The 19,023-nt window shown below is 34.8% G+C and overlaps 1 protein-coding gene across 11 annotated transcripts in view; it reads right to left on the bottom strand.

The window, feature by feature from the left end:
- ADGRB3 (adhesion G protein-coupled receptor B3) overlaps positions 1-19,023 on the bottom strand; it is a 454,887-nt gene that overhangs the window by 259,118 nt on the left and 176,746 nt on the right. For 10 of the 11 annotated variants that reach the window (XM_042017060.1, XM_042017059.1, XM_042017064.1 and 7 more), the window contains 2 exons: positions 12,316-12,426; positions 6,970-7,131 (listed from right to left, as the gene is read on the bottom strand). In XM_042017060.1, the coding sequence (XP_041872994.1) occupies positions 6,970-7,131; positions 12,316-12,426 (273 nt within the window). The remainder of the gene's footprint in view (positions 1-6,969; positions 7,132-12,315; positions 12,427-19,023) is intronic. The other variant, XM_042017065.1, reaches the window with a different exon arrangement.

Here is a 19,023-nt window from a genome sequence, read left to right as displayed (position 1 = left end):
TTAAGCAAGATGACTTCCCTTTTCAGAAGTTAGTTATGACATCTTTGGTGCCTGACTTGACATTAATAGCCCTGATTTTCAGGAGGCTAGTTTTCGTGAAAATCAGGCATATACTTTCTGTATCAAGGCAACTCTAAAAACTAGAAGCAGTCAAAATTAAGTTTTCTTTTGAAATTATAGGAATAAATGCAATAATTTATTACTGTGTCAATATAAAAAACTGGGGCAGTAATCTTAAAGTTTTTTTCAATTTTTTAAATTGTGGTGGAAATATGGCAGCAGATGTGCTTGGTTATCTTCCTCAAAAATTCGAAGACCATGTAAGTAAAAGAGATATGTACCATTTCCTTACATGAACATATTCATTGATTTAACAGGCACAGTAATACAGCTTTACTCTTGGAAAAACGCTCATTCAACAAACCGCAGATACCTTCAGAGTTCACAATAAATTACGAACTTATACCAGTATTTTTATATACAAATATTTGGTAATATTTATATAAAGAATCATAGAAGAGGAATCTTTCTCTACTTTAAGCATTTTCTACTATAGGAGAAACTGATATACAGTACCCATGTGAGCTTACATACCATATGCAATCCATTTACAGAAAAAATGCAGGGGAATTTCCAGAAAGTTCTCTAACATACTATAGTTAAGCATGTACTGGGTAAGATGATTCCACACATACATTGGTAAAACTATAAATTCTCTATAAATTGAATAATACTGCAAAGGAAACTTTACTTATTTTTCTTCTGCTTAAATAAGAGCAGTCGCACCAGTTTAAATTAGGCAGTGTGAGAACAGGAATGTAGTGATGAGAATTGCAGTAATGTCAAGCATTTAAGAAAAAGGACAGTACCCAGACAGAACATCTCAGTCAGTATCACATAGCTCTGTTTCTGAAGCCCTGTCTGTTTGAAGGGTGTCTGGAGGGGCAAACTGTGTACAGCATCTGAGTATATCATTGGTAATGATTCACAACATTACAGAAGAAATAGATTTTCTGTTTTGTCCTCACTTTTTTCCATCACTGTGAAAGAACTTCTCATATATAGGTTTCCTTTGCCCTGAAGGCACGTGTCACCTGCCCAGTTTCTACAAATACAACCCTTTTCTTGCAGGGATCAGAATAACATTTCCTGAGGTGAAATTCAGTTGCAAGGCTGTGGAAGGAAATTCAGCTCCCTGGCATATTATTACAAATTCATCACTAAGATCAAGGGGAATTCTGCAAGTAGGTAAGTTCCATTGCCTTTCATTAAAAAAAAGAAAAATTGTCATTTTAGATACTATGTTGAGATTAAAAAGTTTCTTAGCTAACTTCAGAGGAATTGTTTCTGACAGAAAATGTCAAGCTTTATTCAGGGAAGATTTTAACCCACTGGACAACAGCTCAATCGATGAAAGGTTTTCATTTGGTCACATAAAAGTGGTCAAAAAGACCACATCCTACATCCTTATAATCTTACTCTAAATATCAAATCCACCTGCATTATATTAAAAAAATAACCCTTAGGAACAGTCCAAATTAATGTTAAAGTTACAGATTTTAGTCTAGTTAGTTTAGAAACCTTGATTAATTGCAACATTTTTGTCAAAACCAGAAAGCCTAGCACTTCTAAAAATAGTAAATATATAACTATACCTGCATATAACTCTTTTAGTTTCATCAGTTCTCAACAAGTACTATACTTCTACAGATATTTTGATTCAGCTATATAATCCAAAGAATTTTTTTCTCATTGGCAAAGTATTAGATTATGAATCCAGACACATTAAGATTCCCAATTTTTATATGAGCAAAATTAAGGAGAAAACAGTTTGTCAGTTCAGATTCCAAACAATAACCAGCAGTAACAATGACATAATTTCATCTCCTGATACCACAATGGTTGATTAAAATGTTCAGATGCAACAAAATTTAAAACTTAGCTAAACAAAACTAACCCAAATTCTAAAAATATTATTCTCTGGGAAAAATGATAAATTGGAAAGTTCTTGACTCTATGTAGACACATGGTGGGGTTTTTCAGGGCACATATAAGTTCAAGTCTATTGCTTAATTTGGAATTTTGATTCTATGCTGTCAAAATGTTCTAAGTTAGTTGTCTTTATTTGAAAATTTAAAAAATATTTGAAAATTAAAAAAATGTTCTGAGTGGCTCTTTAAAGGTACTGTCTCTAACCAAAAGGATGTATATTTCTTCTGGCAAGAGCTGACTGCATGTTAGCAGCAACACAGAACAATTCTTTTGTTATTTTGGAACTAAACATAAGCCAAGACAAAATGTCTCATTTTGGGTGCACTCAAAGCAGCCTCTATCTGTTTGTGGTTTAAATTAAGCTGTGCCAAAAATTATCTTCCACAACAAATTTTAGCTCATTAAGTAAAAAATTCACATCAGCTTCTTGCATTTATAGATTTTTATATCTGAAACTAGTAGATCAATACTGAATTCAAGGATGGAATAGGCATAACTGTAAAAAACAACCAATTTCAGCAAAACAAATATCAAGAAGAATTAATCTGTTCAACGCATTACAGAAGTGCCCAGTGTTATCCAGATTCTCTTTATAAGAATATCTTAAAACTTTAAAGTTTCTTACCCTTGATTTTTATTTCTGATATTTTATTTACATCTTCTTTCTTTAATACTATTTCCTAAATGCAAAAAAATCCCCTATAGCATCTGATGAATTATAGCCAGATGAGCTATGCCAAATTACACCAGATGGAGAGCTGGCCCGCAGAGGAGTTACTGTTTTCTATAACACAGTTTCAGATGCAAGATTCATTATTTGGGACAAAAATATTCAGATTATTGCCAGTTTCTCTGTCAAAAACATTGCTAACACAACAAGTTTGGATTACTGCAGAGCATCTTTCCCATCTCTCTGCCACTCTGTGAACCTAATCATGTTGAAGTGAACACCCACAGTGCTCACAACATGCAACTGCTGTGAAGTGGGAGGAGGTGTTAGGCCATGCTGGCCTTCATCCTACAAACATATTTTGTGAGATTTTTATTGGGGTTTAAATGCTTTTGATTTGTTCAGCTTTAAATTGAACAGATATTGAAAAACTATTACGGCCGCTGATGTTTCATTACAAGTGGTGCTGGTCCAGTACTGTTTAATATCTTCATCAATGGCATAGACAGTGGGATTGAGTGCACCCTCAGAAAGTCTGCAGACAACACTGAGCTGAGTGGCATGATTGACAAACCTGAAAGACAGGATGCCATCCAGAGAGATCTGGACAAGCTCAAGAAGCAGGCTCATGTGAATGCTATTATGTTCAACAAGGTCCTGCACATGACTTGGGGGCAACTTCGTTTCAACACAGGATGAGAGATAAAGGGATTGGGAGCAGCCCTGCAAAGAAGGACTTCAGGGTGCTTGTCACTGAGATGTTGGACCTGGGCCGGCACTGTGCATTTGCAGCCCAGAAGCCCCACACAACTGCATCAAAAGCAGCGTGGCCAGCAGGGCGAGGGAGGGGATTCCGCTCCTCTACTCCACCTGGAGTGTTGCATCCAGCTCTGGGATCCTCAGTATAGAAAGACATGAACCTGTTGGAGCTGATCCAGAGCACTGCAACAGAGATGATCAGAGGGATGGAACATCTTTCCTATGAAGACAGGATAGAAGAGTTTGGGTTGTTCAGCCTGGAAAAGAGGTCTCTGTGGAGACCTTATTGTGGCCTCCCACTACATAAAGGGGGCCTCTAAGAAAGATACAGACAAGCGTTTTGGCAGGCCCTGTTGCAACAGGACAATGGAGAGAAAAAAGGGAGGTAAATAAAACTACCTTAGCATATAACACCAGCCGAAGTATAGCATTTGGGCATAAAAATGTTTGAAATGGCTTAGTGTATTCCTGCTCCTGCCACGTCTTGCTTTACCCATAAGCCTGAAAATGCTAATCGTCAGCTAAATTTTGTGGTAAAAGGTGTTGAAGCCAATAGAGAAGGAGAAATAGAAGCTGAGATAATCTGCAGACATGGAAATCCCATGTTCTTTCCTCTTAAGTTTTAGCTGTGTTAGAAAGCATTCACTAAACTGAAAAGAATCAGTAGCGCTGCAGGAATGGATCCTGAGGTGTCCCCACTCACAAAAGAACCAGTGACGACAAAAATTACCTGAGCTATGTTTTGTTGTCTACTATGCTGCACTTCTCTAGAATAGTATTGGTCTGAAATAAATACAAATAACCCAAAAATTATGTAAATAGTGGTTCCTTCATTATTTTGCTTGAACTCTCAGTAATACTATTCTGAAATTTAAAGTTCTATTCCAATACATACATATATATGAAGGTGGTGAATCCCATTTTCAGATTTTTCCAGGACATTAAGATCACAGAGAAATATGCTCCCTAACATTCCAGTGAGTATCTTGGATATTATGTTTAATATGCAAAGTGTTTATAAAGAATATATTAAGGCAAGAGAAAAAATAGTCTGAAAGCTTTGCATTAGTATTTGCAAGTTTAACAGGTTCCTCTGAAGCCTATGGATAGATGCATGAAGTATAGTACAGTAGGCCATTCTGCATATTTTTTGATGTTGAAGGGGCAACTTTTTGATTAGGAAACATTCCAGCTCTCACAATTCCCCCCCCACCCTTTTACTAATCATTTTGTCAAACGTCTGTTTTAAATAAACTACTGTAAAGACTGTGTATTTTTTTTATGCATGGACCAGGAATAATCCTGAACTATGTAACTCTCTGACTCAGGATACATAACAGAATGAGGACAGAGGATATTTGGGCTAATAATTAAAGGGATGTTTAGAAAATTAATGGAGCTGTGCCTAGGAAAATCACATTTCTAAATTGCTAATCTTGCACACTGCTACACAGTAGTGATTCTGTCATTAGACAGAGAACAACATAAATTAATATGGTTATTGTAACTGTATGGAACAACATGCAAGATTAAGCCAGAAGACTAATTATTTAGGAAAGGTAACTCAAGATACATAGAGATTATCAGAATCAGCTGTGGCAAGCTGAAAAAGAAAGTATCTTGGCAGTGTAGAAACTAAGAATTGGTAGCCTTTGCTCATACTGGGTCTCTGGAAACAAAAGCTGTATCCTGAACTGTGAAGATAAAAGGGAACTGCTCCTCTGTTGACCTGAGAAATCTTTTTGGGTAGCAGTCTTTTGGGTAGCATTGTTTAAAGTTTGTGTGACAACATCATATCTAAGAATTAACTTTTTTCCAGTTTAAATTTGACAGCAAATTAATTACCTTGACTTCTGCATTACCTGAATTTTTTTGTTTTGTTTTGCTTTGTTTTGGTGTGAAAACTTCGTATCCCTTCCTGGAGAGAATGAAGATAAAATTCTGAAAATTACGTGATTTAATCCTCTTTCTTCTTCTTAGTTAATACTAATTAGCAAGAAATCAGGCAGAACTCATTGTGAGAGATGGACTGTGTTTTCATGTTCATTCTTCACATAATTTCAAATGAATATTTATATCTATATTGATTGTTTGCAATGTTTGTTCATTTCTTTTATAGTTCTCTTCTTTCATTTTTTCTTTTTGTACTTGAGAGTTCTCTTGCAGTATTTCCCACCTCTCGCACAATCTAAGCTACTCTAACTGTTTTAGAAATAGCTGCCATTTTTGTATGGAAACATTTCCATGCGTCAAAGTTTTAACACTTCTAAAGTATTAAAATTCAGCTCTAACTAGGCATTTCTACTCTGAAATATTAGGAAATTTCATGTGAATCACTCACCTAAAGCACAATAGAAAAGCATTAGGTGTTGAGAGCAATTCTTGTTACCGTCACGCTTTATAGAGACAATCTTGTAAGTTGCTTTCCATTACAGAGGCTCCCTAAATGCTTAGAATGCTGATACACAAACTTGGATTGGATCACATATGCACTGCCCATTGGCTATTTTTCAACACACAGTAGCAGCATCAGAGTTTGATTCAACATATTACTGTTCATTGAGATAAAGTCCAAGAGTTCTCTGTGTATGACAGTTTACTTCAAAAATGTACTGAGCTTCTCCTAGAAGCTGAAGATGTCTCACCACCCTCTTGGGTTCAAATGTTACAGAGTGAGGAATTTGTACATCTGAAGGATAGTATATAGTCTTTTTTTTTGCATTTCACTCACAGCAGAGGAAAATTAATGTAGTCACGGGGCATATGCCTTCCCTCTTGCTTCCCATCATAGATTAATCAGATCCACAGGTAGAGTTTAAAGAAAGATGTGCCCTTTCAGCAACTCACTTGAATATGCCTGTCTCTTCTCCTTAGTGTATAACTACTGCTGAACTCCAACGATGTCCATAACTCTCAGACAAAAGGAGTAGGAAAACTGTGATGCAAGATACTGATGACCTTTACTGTGTGTCAGATGTAAGAGAGTTACTTTTGTCTGATCTTTTTTTCTTTGATAGGTAGCTGTTGCCCTTTCTTGCCAGAACAATGTAAAGGGAAGTCCATGAAGACATAACTGTGCATGGAACATTGTCTGGCCCATTGCCTAGAAGAGAGTATTCTAAATGGCAAAACAATTGCAGGGTCAAATAATATATGTTAATCCACCCTGTTAATTAGTCTCTGCTCCTTAATGTATTCATGATCTGGATTTCTTCCCTAGTTTGTCTTTGTACTCATGCTACCTTCTCTTTTCTGAGTGAAAATAAGAGAATATAGACTTTTTGAAAAAAAATGAAACTGTCAGAAAAAAGGTGCTCTTGTTCTATATCTTGACTGTTCTGAAAATAATAACCGACACGAAAAAAATTCACAGGTGAACAGAATTACAATTCTCTGCTTTAACTGAAATGCCCCTAGGAAACCCATGATCATAATAATAAGAATAATAATAATAATGATAATAATAATAATAATAATATCATTTCAAGTTCTTATCATTATACAGTTCAAAAACATCCACAATTTTATTTATTGGCTGCTAACACTACCTGGACAGAGGGCAGTGTTATTGCAAACCCTTGATTCTCTTAAAGGGCCGCTGCAGTGTGTCCCGTAAGGTGATACACAAGTTCTGGTTCGCACCTGCGACCCTTGACCACAAGTAACTGAACACGTACTCCACTGGGCCCACTCTTCAACACCAGATTCACCTGTATTCGAGACAACAAGCAAACATGAATATAGACATAAGTATTAATGACACAATTTTTTTTTTCTGAAGCTCATTATCATCTGCTCTTATAAATCAAAGAAAAAAGGTACAACACCAAAATAAATATTTAAAAGTTTATGGAGTAAAGCGGCTGTGAAAATGTGCAATGAATAGAAAACAAAGACACCTACAATGCTGCGATCACATAACACCTGTCAGAGGGGAACACTTTGATGTCTTAGCATAATTTACAACTTTATGAGAGCTACTGCCCTTCAACACTTCATTAACAACACTGCCCTCAGGATTCTAAAAGTACATAGACAACACTTTTAGTATAATATAAAAGGATTTATCTTTGATATTTTTACTTATCCCTCTAGAATTAATGCTCAGTAACAGTTTAAGGAACCTTACCAGTAAGGGAATTCCAATGAAAAAAACCCCAGACAAACCAACCCCCTAATGTCTTATATTTTCTTCAGCAGAGTCATATAGCATTTGAAAGAAGTTCCCTGGCAAAGAAAAACATTTTTTTAACTAAATTTTAACCTGAAATGTGGGATGGCAACTTTGATCATTTTCTGCACAGATATACTCCTTGCTTTTGACCTACAGGTGTGCTGAATTCTTGGGTGTGTCAGACCGCACTACTGCACAAAATACATACTACTATGCTCAAAATTGTCATATGTGATTTGTTAATGCTACATATTAGAAAAGAGGATTTTAAAAAATTTTTTGAGAGATAGAACATTTTATTTATAATTTTTGAAAGCAAGTAATGCATAAAGTTTTCTTGCATGGATGCTCTGGAGAATGCTTGAATTTAATTCTCATGAACAGCTATACACACAATTCTGGAATTCCTTTCCCAAAGGAATTCATATTCAGAAAAATAGATCCCTTGAGTATTCTCAGAAAGCAAATGCAAAAATAATGTGAATATACCTCACTTAACAATTTGATAAATAACTGTGCATTGATGTTTAGCTTCTTCTGTTAAAAATCAGCACGTAACGTAAAATGGCAGCTGAAACCCCTATTGCATGCTTGATTTTTAAGTGTCCTTTTTGAAACAAATGGGATTTTCTGTTTTAAAATCAGTGGTATGATAAAATATGCAGACTTGAAGAGCTTGCTTGAAATTTCAGTTACCTCAATATATTTCTAGTCTTCCAAAAGTTTTGATACTGATCACAGTCGAGGGGTTGTCTGCAAACCAGGAATATTCTGGTGCTACCTGCCAAGTATGCAGTAAATGACATACTCTTTCTTCAAACTGTACTTTATGGCAAGAATCTGTGAATCTCTCCAAGATGTCTTTCTGTTGTTTGTTTTTTTTGTTTGTTTTTTTTTTTCCCCCCCAGAGGTCAAGCATGGAACCTTTACAAAATGATTGTCTTTGCTAGACTTCTAAGATTCAATTCTGAGGCTTTCAGTGCTTTAAAAAAAAAAAAAAAAGCTTCTTATTCCGTAACATGACAGAATGTATTATAATTAGCACACAAATCCCTCTGTTTTTAATAAAATTATATGCAACTCTAAAAATTTCTATGGAAAATTATGAGCTTTCTACACACAAAAATTCCCCAGTGATTTTTGTAGTCCTTTTCCTTATTTGTTAAGTGAAAAAAATGAAAAAAATAATCACTGGTTATTGTTTTAATAGTTTTTCTGACATGCATTTAGCACTTTGATTAGGCAGTGAGATGGCTTGGGCTCAGGTTAGATGATATGCTAAATATCTTTAATATGTATGTAGACATTAACAATTATAAAATGTGTACTATAAGCCCTATATACATGATATAAAGACTTATATTACTGTGGGTTTCTAGGCTAATATTTTTTGTCTTTTCCTACATGTTTGGAAGTTTTCTTTTTGAAGTTTGACTTTTCTTTTGTTCAAATGGTTTAGATAAAAGGTCAAACGGCAGAAAAAGTCTAAACTATGTTTCTCAAGATGTTCCTCATTATGTAAAACAGTTATATATACCCAGTGTAAGCGATCCCATTATTCAACACAGACGTTGACAGTACACATCTAATAAAATACAGAAACTAAAAACTAAAAATTTTATTTTTTTTATATCTTAGAGTGATAAAAATGTTACTCTTAACCCTTGGAATATGATGGAAAATAGCAGCAACATGATTATTAGTCTGTTGTCAGATTGTTGTGTGACTGTATTGAGTGAATTTTGAAATTAGTATTAATTATTATAAGTGCTGAGCATATATGTACTGTTCATTCACAAAAGGGACAATGTCTTAATATACTTCATCATATGTAAACAAGGCTTAAACATTTTCTGGAGAAAGATCCTCCACATTAACATGTTGTACAAAGCAAAAAGAGCAAAATAAAGACAAAATAAAGAACACACATCTCACCAGCTGCTTTGCTTGCTTTTATACAATACAATATGATATTTTGGTAATTTTTAAAATTTTCAGACTATTTTGTACTGCTGTCAGGATGATTATTACTTATTTTAAAAAATTTAAAAGAAGGGAAATGTCTTTACAAATCTATCACATCATTGTTAATTCACCATTTTTAAGTACATAAAGACTACTATATTTTCTAGAATAAATGTAGGTTGACTACATAATCTGCAAATATATCTTTCACTGTTTGCTTTTCTCTTATCCATTTTTGTCTTTTCTGAAATGAAAATTTTGAAAAGGCTACTTTTTATTTTCCTTCTTCTTTTCTGTTATATGAGAACTCTTAAATTTTTGCATCACTCACATTAAATCTACAATCTCAAATTATCTCTTAGCAAGGTATCAAACTCTTATTCTCCCCTGCTGCTTGACACATAAGAGGAAACATAACTTACTGTATGGAAGGCCTCATTGATTTGTGTAAAACTTACCTGCATTATACTCTCTAAATCCCATAACACCTAAGGGAAGGATCAGTCCAAACACATAAAATGACAAATATAGAACAAGAAATTATTCACACAGTATATTTTAATAAATGTTTTTACTGCCTTATATCACTCTCCAAAACCACAAAAATGCGCATTTTAGTAACACATTTTAAAACTCTTCAATTTCCAGCAAAATTTGGTGGATTAAGTCTACGATTCTAACAGTATTAAATGCTTTTCATAAATATTTTCCAGGATACTTCTCTATTCCTGTCTCTCTGCCTTTTAAAAACATACAAACATTTTGTTGCACTTTTGTATCTGTTTTATTATTACACAAAATAAAATATCAAGGCTTAAAATATAAAACCTCATAAACTCAGTAACCAATTACTATTAAGATTTCTTAGTGGGTAAATTAATGAGATAGATATGTTAGGAAAAAACCTTATGAATCAGTTTAGGAAGATATCACAATCATTTTATTGCAAGAAAAATTAATGCATTACAGGTGAAGAAAATATGCAATGATCACTACAAAGGAAAAACAAAATGAAGAGATGAAAATTAGTATGTCCAGAAAGAGCACAAGTATTACTTAAAATGTGTTAACCTACAGCATGGAAAGTACAGATTTCCCCAAATTTGGGCATCTAAATTTATATGCTCATACATCTCACATGCTTTCAGAACAGGACCTTGAAAACCAATTCTGTATAATTTTGAATGTTCATCTCCCACTCCACACACACAATGTATTGGAAGGTGATGGTGTAAGTGCTGCATTTGTAATGCAGTTCTCTAACACCTATAATAGATGCACTGCAGTGCAAGACTAAAAATTATCAGATACAAGATTTGTCGGAGATTATTAAAGTTTTAGGGATTTATAAGGGGAAAAACCCAGATAATTTTACTTATTTTTTGAGTAATTGTATGAATTCAAGAAGCAGCATAAAAGCAAAAGTGTTATACTATGGAGTAAGCAACTAACATTCTATGTCTGAGCTAGGTATGCAAGTGATAAGTTCTACTTGCCTAAACAAAAATTGCATGGAGACCTAGAGAATTCTAGGCTCCCTTCTTCCACTGCATTTGCTTACAGGAGCATCTGTGAGTTAGCCATAAAAAGCAATCCTATAGATTAATAGGAGGGAAACAGACTTTTTCCCATTCTAAATTTGTTACCAAACAGATCTACACTGATTGGCTATACATGTACTCAGATTGCTTAATATATCAATTTCTGCAAATCTGTTAAGTAAAGCACCCTACCACTAAGGATGTCAAACATGCACTATAACTAGAAGCAATTATAACTCTTTTCCTGAAGTGTGTAAAAACTGGAAGCATTATGTACGACTGATGCAGGCATATATTCTAGGTTAGTAACTATGGAATACAGAGGATGTTGTTTCAAATCCATACAAAAAATTATGGGGCACAAGATTGTCAATGCAGTAACTTACTGGAATGGAGAGTGTAGGGTACCAATAGTTAGGTTTTACCAACAGATACGTGGATCATTATTGAAGTCAAAATGGGCAGTAGCTTTGGTGTATGAGAGCTTAATTCAACTCACCACTGAAATTTTATCATTGACCTCAAAGGCTGCTGTGGTAACTGTTGGTAAACAGGCTAATCAGGATTATTTGTTTTTAATTACTTCAGCTCCAGGTTTCCAATATCATCTTGGTATCTTTAGATAAAGAAGATGAAGTTGCTCAAACAAAATTAAAAAATATGTTTTAGATGAAAAACTGTTAGATAATTTGCACATCCAATTAAAAACTACTTACGGCCGATTTCATTTAGCAATTATGAATCTGGAAACTAGAGAATAGAGCGTTGTGCTGGGCCAAAGATAGTAAATGCTGAATACATGCACATTAAAGTCACCCCAGTAATTAATTAATTTGATAAATGCCTAAAGCTGGGATTAGACAGTCTATTTATTAAGAAATTCTGAAGCATGTTCTTAACATCTTTGGAAAAATGTTAACATGTCACCGTGAGCTGTCCTGTGTTTCGTACATGTGAGACTGTTTTTACTACTAAAGAAATTCATACTTACGCTAAATGATTCAGTATCCACATTCGCAGTGCATGTTTTTGCATGATCTACCTAATTCTTAGCCACTTTATTTATGGACTTTAACTGGTGAAAAAAAATAAATGATTCAAAAAAAGTATCAGCTTAGAAAACTGACAAATATGCAGCAAAAGATTATGGAAACATGCAGTGGTCTTGCTAAAATTAACAACAGTAAATAGAAAAAATGTAACTGATGTATTACCAGTTTGTGCCATAAATTTAGCAGCATCAGCTTGTTCCTGAGGGACCCTTTTCTCATGAACAGATCGAGGTCGCTGACTTTTAATTGTATGATCTCCCATCATTCCAAATTCTAAAGACAGAATAAAGGTTTATGAAAGCTTGTGTGTAGACATTTCTCAAAAGTCACATACTGTCTCATGCAATATGTTCCTAAACATACCTGGAAGTTGCTGGCAAGAGTCAGGCAAGTGATCATGGCAGTTAACATCAACTTAACTTTGCTACACTCAACTTTCAATGAATACTTAAATTTATGTCTGCAGATTTTCCAATATGATTTTATTTTATGAACCAACATTCAATAGTGACACATACTATAAATCAGCTGTATGACATGGGACAAAAACAATTATTCAAATGCAGACATTCTATTCCTTTGTTTTGAATCAGTGCAACCACACCAGAAAGTGACTATGACAGTGTTAGACATTGCTGTTCTGTGGCAGAGCCTGCTGCTCTTCCAGAGAGGACTTCTATTTCTGCACTCATCTTTCTGGCTGATGAAGCCTTCAACAGAGATAACGAGTCATCCTTGGAAATGGTGGCAATGGGAAATAATAGTAAGTTAGCCAATGAACTGTTTAAGTTTTAGGCTGAATACAGCAGAACAAGTGTTCATGATCTGTTTCCTTCCTGAAACCTCTCAGTTAAAAAGACTAGATTACATCTTACTCTCCCCATTGATTTTAATAGGGAAAACCTATGAAAAATCAGAGTGTGGAAGACGAGAGTGCTTTAGTTGTTTATCCTATCACTGCTGTCATTTTCCCTCTCTTGTCCTGTACAATCCTCCTAGACTTCTATCTTAGCTCCACTTTTCATTTCTGTAATGAAATGCTGAAAGTCCTTTGCCCTTAGAGGGGGATTGCTGTGTCTTCAGCACAGTTCCCTATGATCCTCCCAGGCACACACAGCTGTCTGCAGCTCAGTGCTAAATATTCTGTTTAAAAAAAACCTGGGACTCTAATTCAGGAAGTGTGTGCTGGGAAATATGGGTTAGCATTGAAACCACTTCAACTACAATCACATAAAGTTTCTGATGAGGCAGAAGGTGTCTGAAACACTAGGAACACAAACATTAAAAAATACCTTTCTGCTGGAAGGTTACCTTGCAAATGCAAAATTCAAAATTCTCCCCAATTTGTAAAGGCATGAAGATAATAAAACTTACCTTTCTGCCTCAAAAACCACCAAACATTACATGAGACGTAAATATCACTAATAAATATTATTTGCAAACACCTTGCTTTGATAAATCATTAAACACATTAAAATTTCTATTTAAAGAAACAGTTAAAGGGGAACTTATTTTTAAGAAGTCAATCAGAAGAAAGAGGTTTTTTTCCTTTCTAGTAAACTATTAATGTATTTCTCCAAATTAGTGTTTCTTTTTGTAAATATTCATTAATGGCATCACTTAAAATATAAACTTAATTATTCATTTGAAAACAGCAATGCAGTTTGCATTCTAAAGAGAATATTTGAAAATCTAATTAATAAAATATATTTTGAGGATTAAACATTCAACATTTTTAATATACCCCAGAAATAAATATAAAAGATAATTAAATTATATATATATACACACATGCAAATATATAATATATATATGTGTGTGTATATATACATATGTGTGTTACAAATTTTAGGAATAAATTTTTTCAAAATACACCTCTTCTACAGCTCCTCTGATTTAAGATAGCTTTTTATTCTGTGGAAAATCTCTTATTGCAATCAATATTCTAATACAAATTATGATTAGAATATTTTTACAATTTTTACAAGGTGCAGTACAGATGACACATTTAAACTGTAATTAATAACATGGTAATGGCAGGAGACTTCACATAGCTTTTCCCCCGCAGAGGCTGTCACAGCAAGGCATGTTTACTCTGAGTTTGCTGGCTGCATGATCTCTGCTTGTCAGGCAATTTAGAGGATATGGCACCATTCTTGCAGAAGACTTAGTTCTACTTTTTAAGTTACAGAGTGCAATAATGGGAGACCTTTGCTAGAGGAAGGCTTTCCAGAGGCATACAGGGAGGTAGTGAATGTTTTGGTCCCAGCCCTGCAGCATCTTGTGCTGGGTGCAGGCACATGCAGCGTCCTGCAGGACAGAGACTGCTGGTGAAGAGGCAAAGGGATGTCTGGGAGATCAGTTCTCTGGGTTGTGGAGGATACCTGATACAGCTCCAGTCATAACAATGGAGTTACAAATACCACTGAGCATGACTGTAATGCCTCAATTTTTTCATTTTTCCACTTAAGCAACAACACATTTTCAATTCATTTCAACTATTGCTGATGGTCTTTGAGATGCACTTTTCAGCTAATCTCCCTTTGATATATTAAGCATTTATACAGCAAGTATATATTAAAGATAATTTTTTCATTACACAGACAAAAATATTTTTTATAAGTTTTGTCAAAAAATGGAACCAGACTTATGCAATGCTCTCATTTTCATATTCAGCTGAAATATTTAACTGAATGCCACATGAGAACAAAAGCAGTACCAGGAAATGCAATGTACTGGCATGGGTGAGGCCTCATTAAAATTCAGGCCTCATGGGAAAAGAAAAAAATAGGGTCAAGTACATTTTTGTAATGGGATCAGAAATGTCCACTTTTTGTGTATAAGTACAAACAATGTTCTCAAAATTGTTTAATCTAAGAAACTTAACAGTAATGCATTTTTATGAAGCATTTTATAATACAATAACTTACTTAAGTTTACAATAAATACTAAATAGAATGAAACTTTCCTTAATTTTCAGATCCTAGGTAATAAATATAGAAGGTGAACCCATTATGCAGGTTTTTTCCCTCAATACTTCACAGAGAAGCAGTATTTAAATGGTTTCTGGGATGGGAAAGCATTTTAACCCAAGTCATCCTAGAGTATGACTAAAAGGCACAGTAAATTCAAGGACCTGTTTGTGTGGGAAAGGTGGTAAGAACCATCCTAATGTAGGCAGTATCTGGCACAGAGGTGTCCTGCAAGGTCAAGTCAGCATGATTCAAGACCTGATATCTGGGATATAATATTAGATATTTGAATTGACATTCTGAGTAAAGGAATTTTTATCATTCTCACTCTTCTTACCTAGTTCTTGCTGCTGAAAATAAGTTTTCTAACCCAGAAGGTATTTTTGTAGACATTAGTTTCTGAAGAGAATTCTTTTGGTAATGTCTGTCCTAAATTTTATTTGGGTGAAACAGGACAGTTCTTCTCTGCTTTTACCTCAAACACTGATATTAATCATATTGTTTTGTTAAATACAAGGGGAAAGCAAATCCTTTCAGCAACAAACAAGTACATGGTCTAATTCAGAACTCAACAGTGACTCTAAGTTAGGCCTGGAAACATGCAAGGGTTTCAAGCCTTTTTATTACGTTGTTAATGCTATAATCTACACAGCATGAAGATAAAACTCATAAATACCTCAAAATGTAAGTAACAAATAGCATTATGGGGAATTGAATCATTTTAACCAGACCAAGACTTATAACGAATCATAACACATTCCAAACATTTGTGGTAGAAAACCTGAGGTTTAGTTATCTGATAAAAGAATTTATTCTGCTGTCAGTGGTCCTTTGGTGGCTATGGAAGCACAAGAGATCCCTGCAATAGGATGCCTATTTTACCTATCCTCAGCTGTACATAATGGATCAATAATTCAATGTATTTTAGTGATGCAGATATTTTAATATGGATGTGACATTTCATTTGGTTAAGCATAGGAACAGACTGCCCAGGGAGGTGGTGGAGTCACCATCTCTGGAAGCATTCAAAAATGACTGGACGTGGCACTTAGTGCTATGGTTTAGTTTTCATGGTGGTGTTTGGTCAAAGGTTGATAATCTTGGAGGGCTTTTCCAACCTAAATGATTATATGATTCCATGATTTCATTTTCCGTATAAGCTGAGGCATGTAATATAATTCCATGCCTCCTAGGACAGAAAAACAAAATTTGCAATTCCAAAGTTTACAGTTCAGTTTTATTTACAACTCTTATCACAAGTCCCATTGGCTTTACCTTTATTTTTATGTTATGTTATGTTATGTTATGTGAATTTTTATTCCTATTGAGTAACCTTTTTAGTTTTTAAAGCAGAAGCTAAACTCTTGCGGCCAGTGTAGGTGTACATTTTTAGGAGAGAAGAGAGGTGCCATGTGCTCTCTGTAGGAATAAAGAAGAAAAAAAATCTGTTAACAGTGTAAAAATGCAAACTAGGACAACTGAGAAATACAAAAGAAAAATACCAGCTTTGCAAGGTTCTACTCACCAAGGCTAGTCTCTGCTTTTTGACAAGTGGATATTCTTAAAAATTAAGGTTTGTATCAAACAGATTTTATGCCTAGGCTGTTTTATCTTATTTGTAACATATATATATGTATTTGTTGCATACATGTCCTAGTCATCAGAGGACATATAAACCATGTTGGCTTGGCTTTTATGGTTATTTTTTATCACATTTCATGGGAACTTCACAGTGCAAATGTATTATGGTGTACCATCTACTATGAATTGTGCTATTTATGGTGCAGGACACACTGGTATTAATACAAAAAGCCTTTTGCAGTATAGGAGTTGGTGATGGCATCATGAATGAACTAAAAAAAAAAAGTGACTGTGAGACCTCCAGAGTTACCCCCTTAGGATATGTACAATGTCAAGGAACTTCAGAGTTGCTGAGTGTCGTCAGCTTGTACAGAACCACCTGGAAAGTGAGAGCAGTTTCCTGAAGGCTTTTCAGAACCTTAAAAGCAAGAAGAGGCAGCCGATTCCCCAAAGTGACTGTCATTTTCTTTCATCCACAGCGCTCCGACAGTGTGATTCATACTATCCTGCCCACTCCTGAACTGTAACTAGCCAAATAAGTGTTTACATTTACTCTTGACTACAGAATGAACGGAATAGGTCTTTCAGCCAGAATGTGCAATAATAAAAACTGTCTCATGTGCAGTAGCATGGCATCCTCTCTGTGCTAACACACAAATGTTTTTCCCAGAAATTATGCAAAATGCTGATGTAAGTGCCAGGTGAAGGGGGAGGAGAGAAATACCTAAAGAATCAGTTTGTTTAAATCAATTTTTGGACTGCAATATTAACTAATTTCAGTACATCCGATCAATTTGTGACTTCCAGGAGCTTGAAAAAATTTTCTGCATGTTTGTTTTTAGTCCATTCTAGAGGTTCTCTAACAAAGATACACAGCAGTAGCAGTACTTGGGGTTTCTTATCACATTGGCAACTGGTCAGTATAATTTCTTCTGGTCACTAGATGGCAGAATGTGTGTTCACATAGAACACAATTTTGCATTGACTTGAGAAGCTGTGACTTTCTGTTTCATTTTCACTATAAAATTATCTCTCATATATATACATAAATTATATACACTACATTCAAAGGACTGAGGGGTTTTTGCTTTTTTTTTTTAGTTCTTCTTTTGTAGGATTGATGGTTAATAAAAACCCAACAAAACCCCCAAACTGAACAAAACATGAGCTGCAGGGTTTTTGTTGCTTTTTTTTTTCCTTACAGCAAGTCCTAGGACAGAAGGAAATCAGAGGAGCATTCCCTTCCCTATCTTCAGCCCTGCTTCACTGTAGCAGGGTACCCAGGCCTCACAAGGAAGCACTTGTTCTCTAATGCTGCATTGTCAGGACACAGAGCTTCAGGGCATTAGTGAATACCATCACTCTGCAGTACAGATTTAAGCTATAGCTTTCCATGGGAACCCCTTAAAATGATATTTCCTCATGAGGCAGGCAAGTTGCCAAAAGGGTAACGTAACCATTAGCTGAATTAGATTTCCATGGGAACCTCTTCTTAGTGAATGTGGAAAACGTTCTTAAAACAGCCTTTGCTTACTTCCTACGTAGATCCTGGTCCCATAAAAAGTCCCCTTTTGGGTCTCCAAAACAGTATAGAAGAGCTTTGATCAGTTTCAAACTGAACGGAGTAATTTCTTTCACTGGAGCAAATTAAGATCTGAACTGAGCTGTATTCATGAACACAGTGAGAAAAATATGCTATTACTCATGAAAACATGGAAAGGATTTTATGATAGTGGAAATATGAAAGGCAAAAGCATTTGTACTAACACAGTATATATTTTTTAATTTTAATAAATTATTGCATTTTATCAAGTAAAAGACAGGTAAACATTTGTAGGAAATTAGATGCAAGATTTCCTTTCTCTTGCACACAGAGATATCCTAATACCTATACACATGCACTCTTTCATCTCTCAAAAAATTAGGGAAAATAATTATGTATTCTAAACACAACATATTGTACAAAGGTAATTGGTTTATATTCATCTCTAGGGAGACCCATTTACTCCTAGGACATAATTTTGGATTAATACTACTGCTGGTATTTTTAATGACATAAGAAATGAAATATTGCTGAATTAAAGTATAAATGATAGCACAAATCCCGAGGAGCTAGACTTTCTCATGGCAGTGCAATCTGCTGTCTCTCTGTGCATCTCTGCAGTGACTCTCTTGGCCAGCCATTATCTTTAGTGGGATCTGAACCTGTTTATTTATGGCTAGAGATTTGATCAGTGAAGAATATCATAAAGATGTAATATTTATTCACTTTTAATGTGCAGAGAATGTCGAAACTGTTCAAACTCTATTACTTGCC

The sequence above is a fragment of the Corvus kubaryi genome, unplaced genomic scaffold, assembly GCF_017639235.1.
Source record: "Corvus kubaryi isolate FWS band 111438036 unplaced genomic scaffold, C.kubaryi_AGA036_p1.0 split3-73, whole genome shotgun sequence".
Lineage (NCBI taxonomy): Eukaryota > Metazoa > Chordata > Aves > Passeriformes > Corvidae > Corvus > Corvus kubaryi.
The sequence above is the reverse complement of the archived record's forward strand: the minus strand, read 5'-3'. Positions and strand labels throughout refer to the sequence as shown.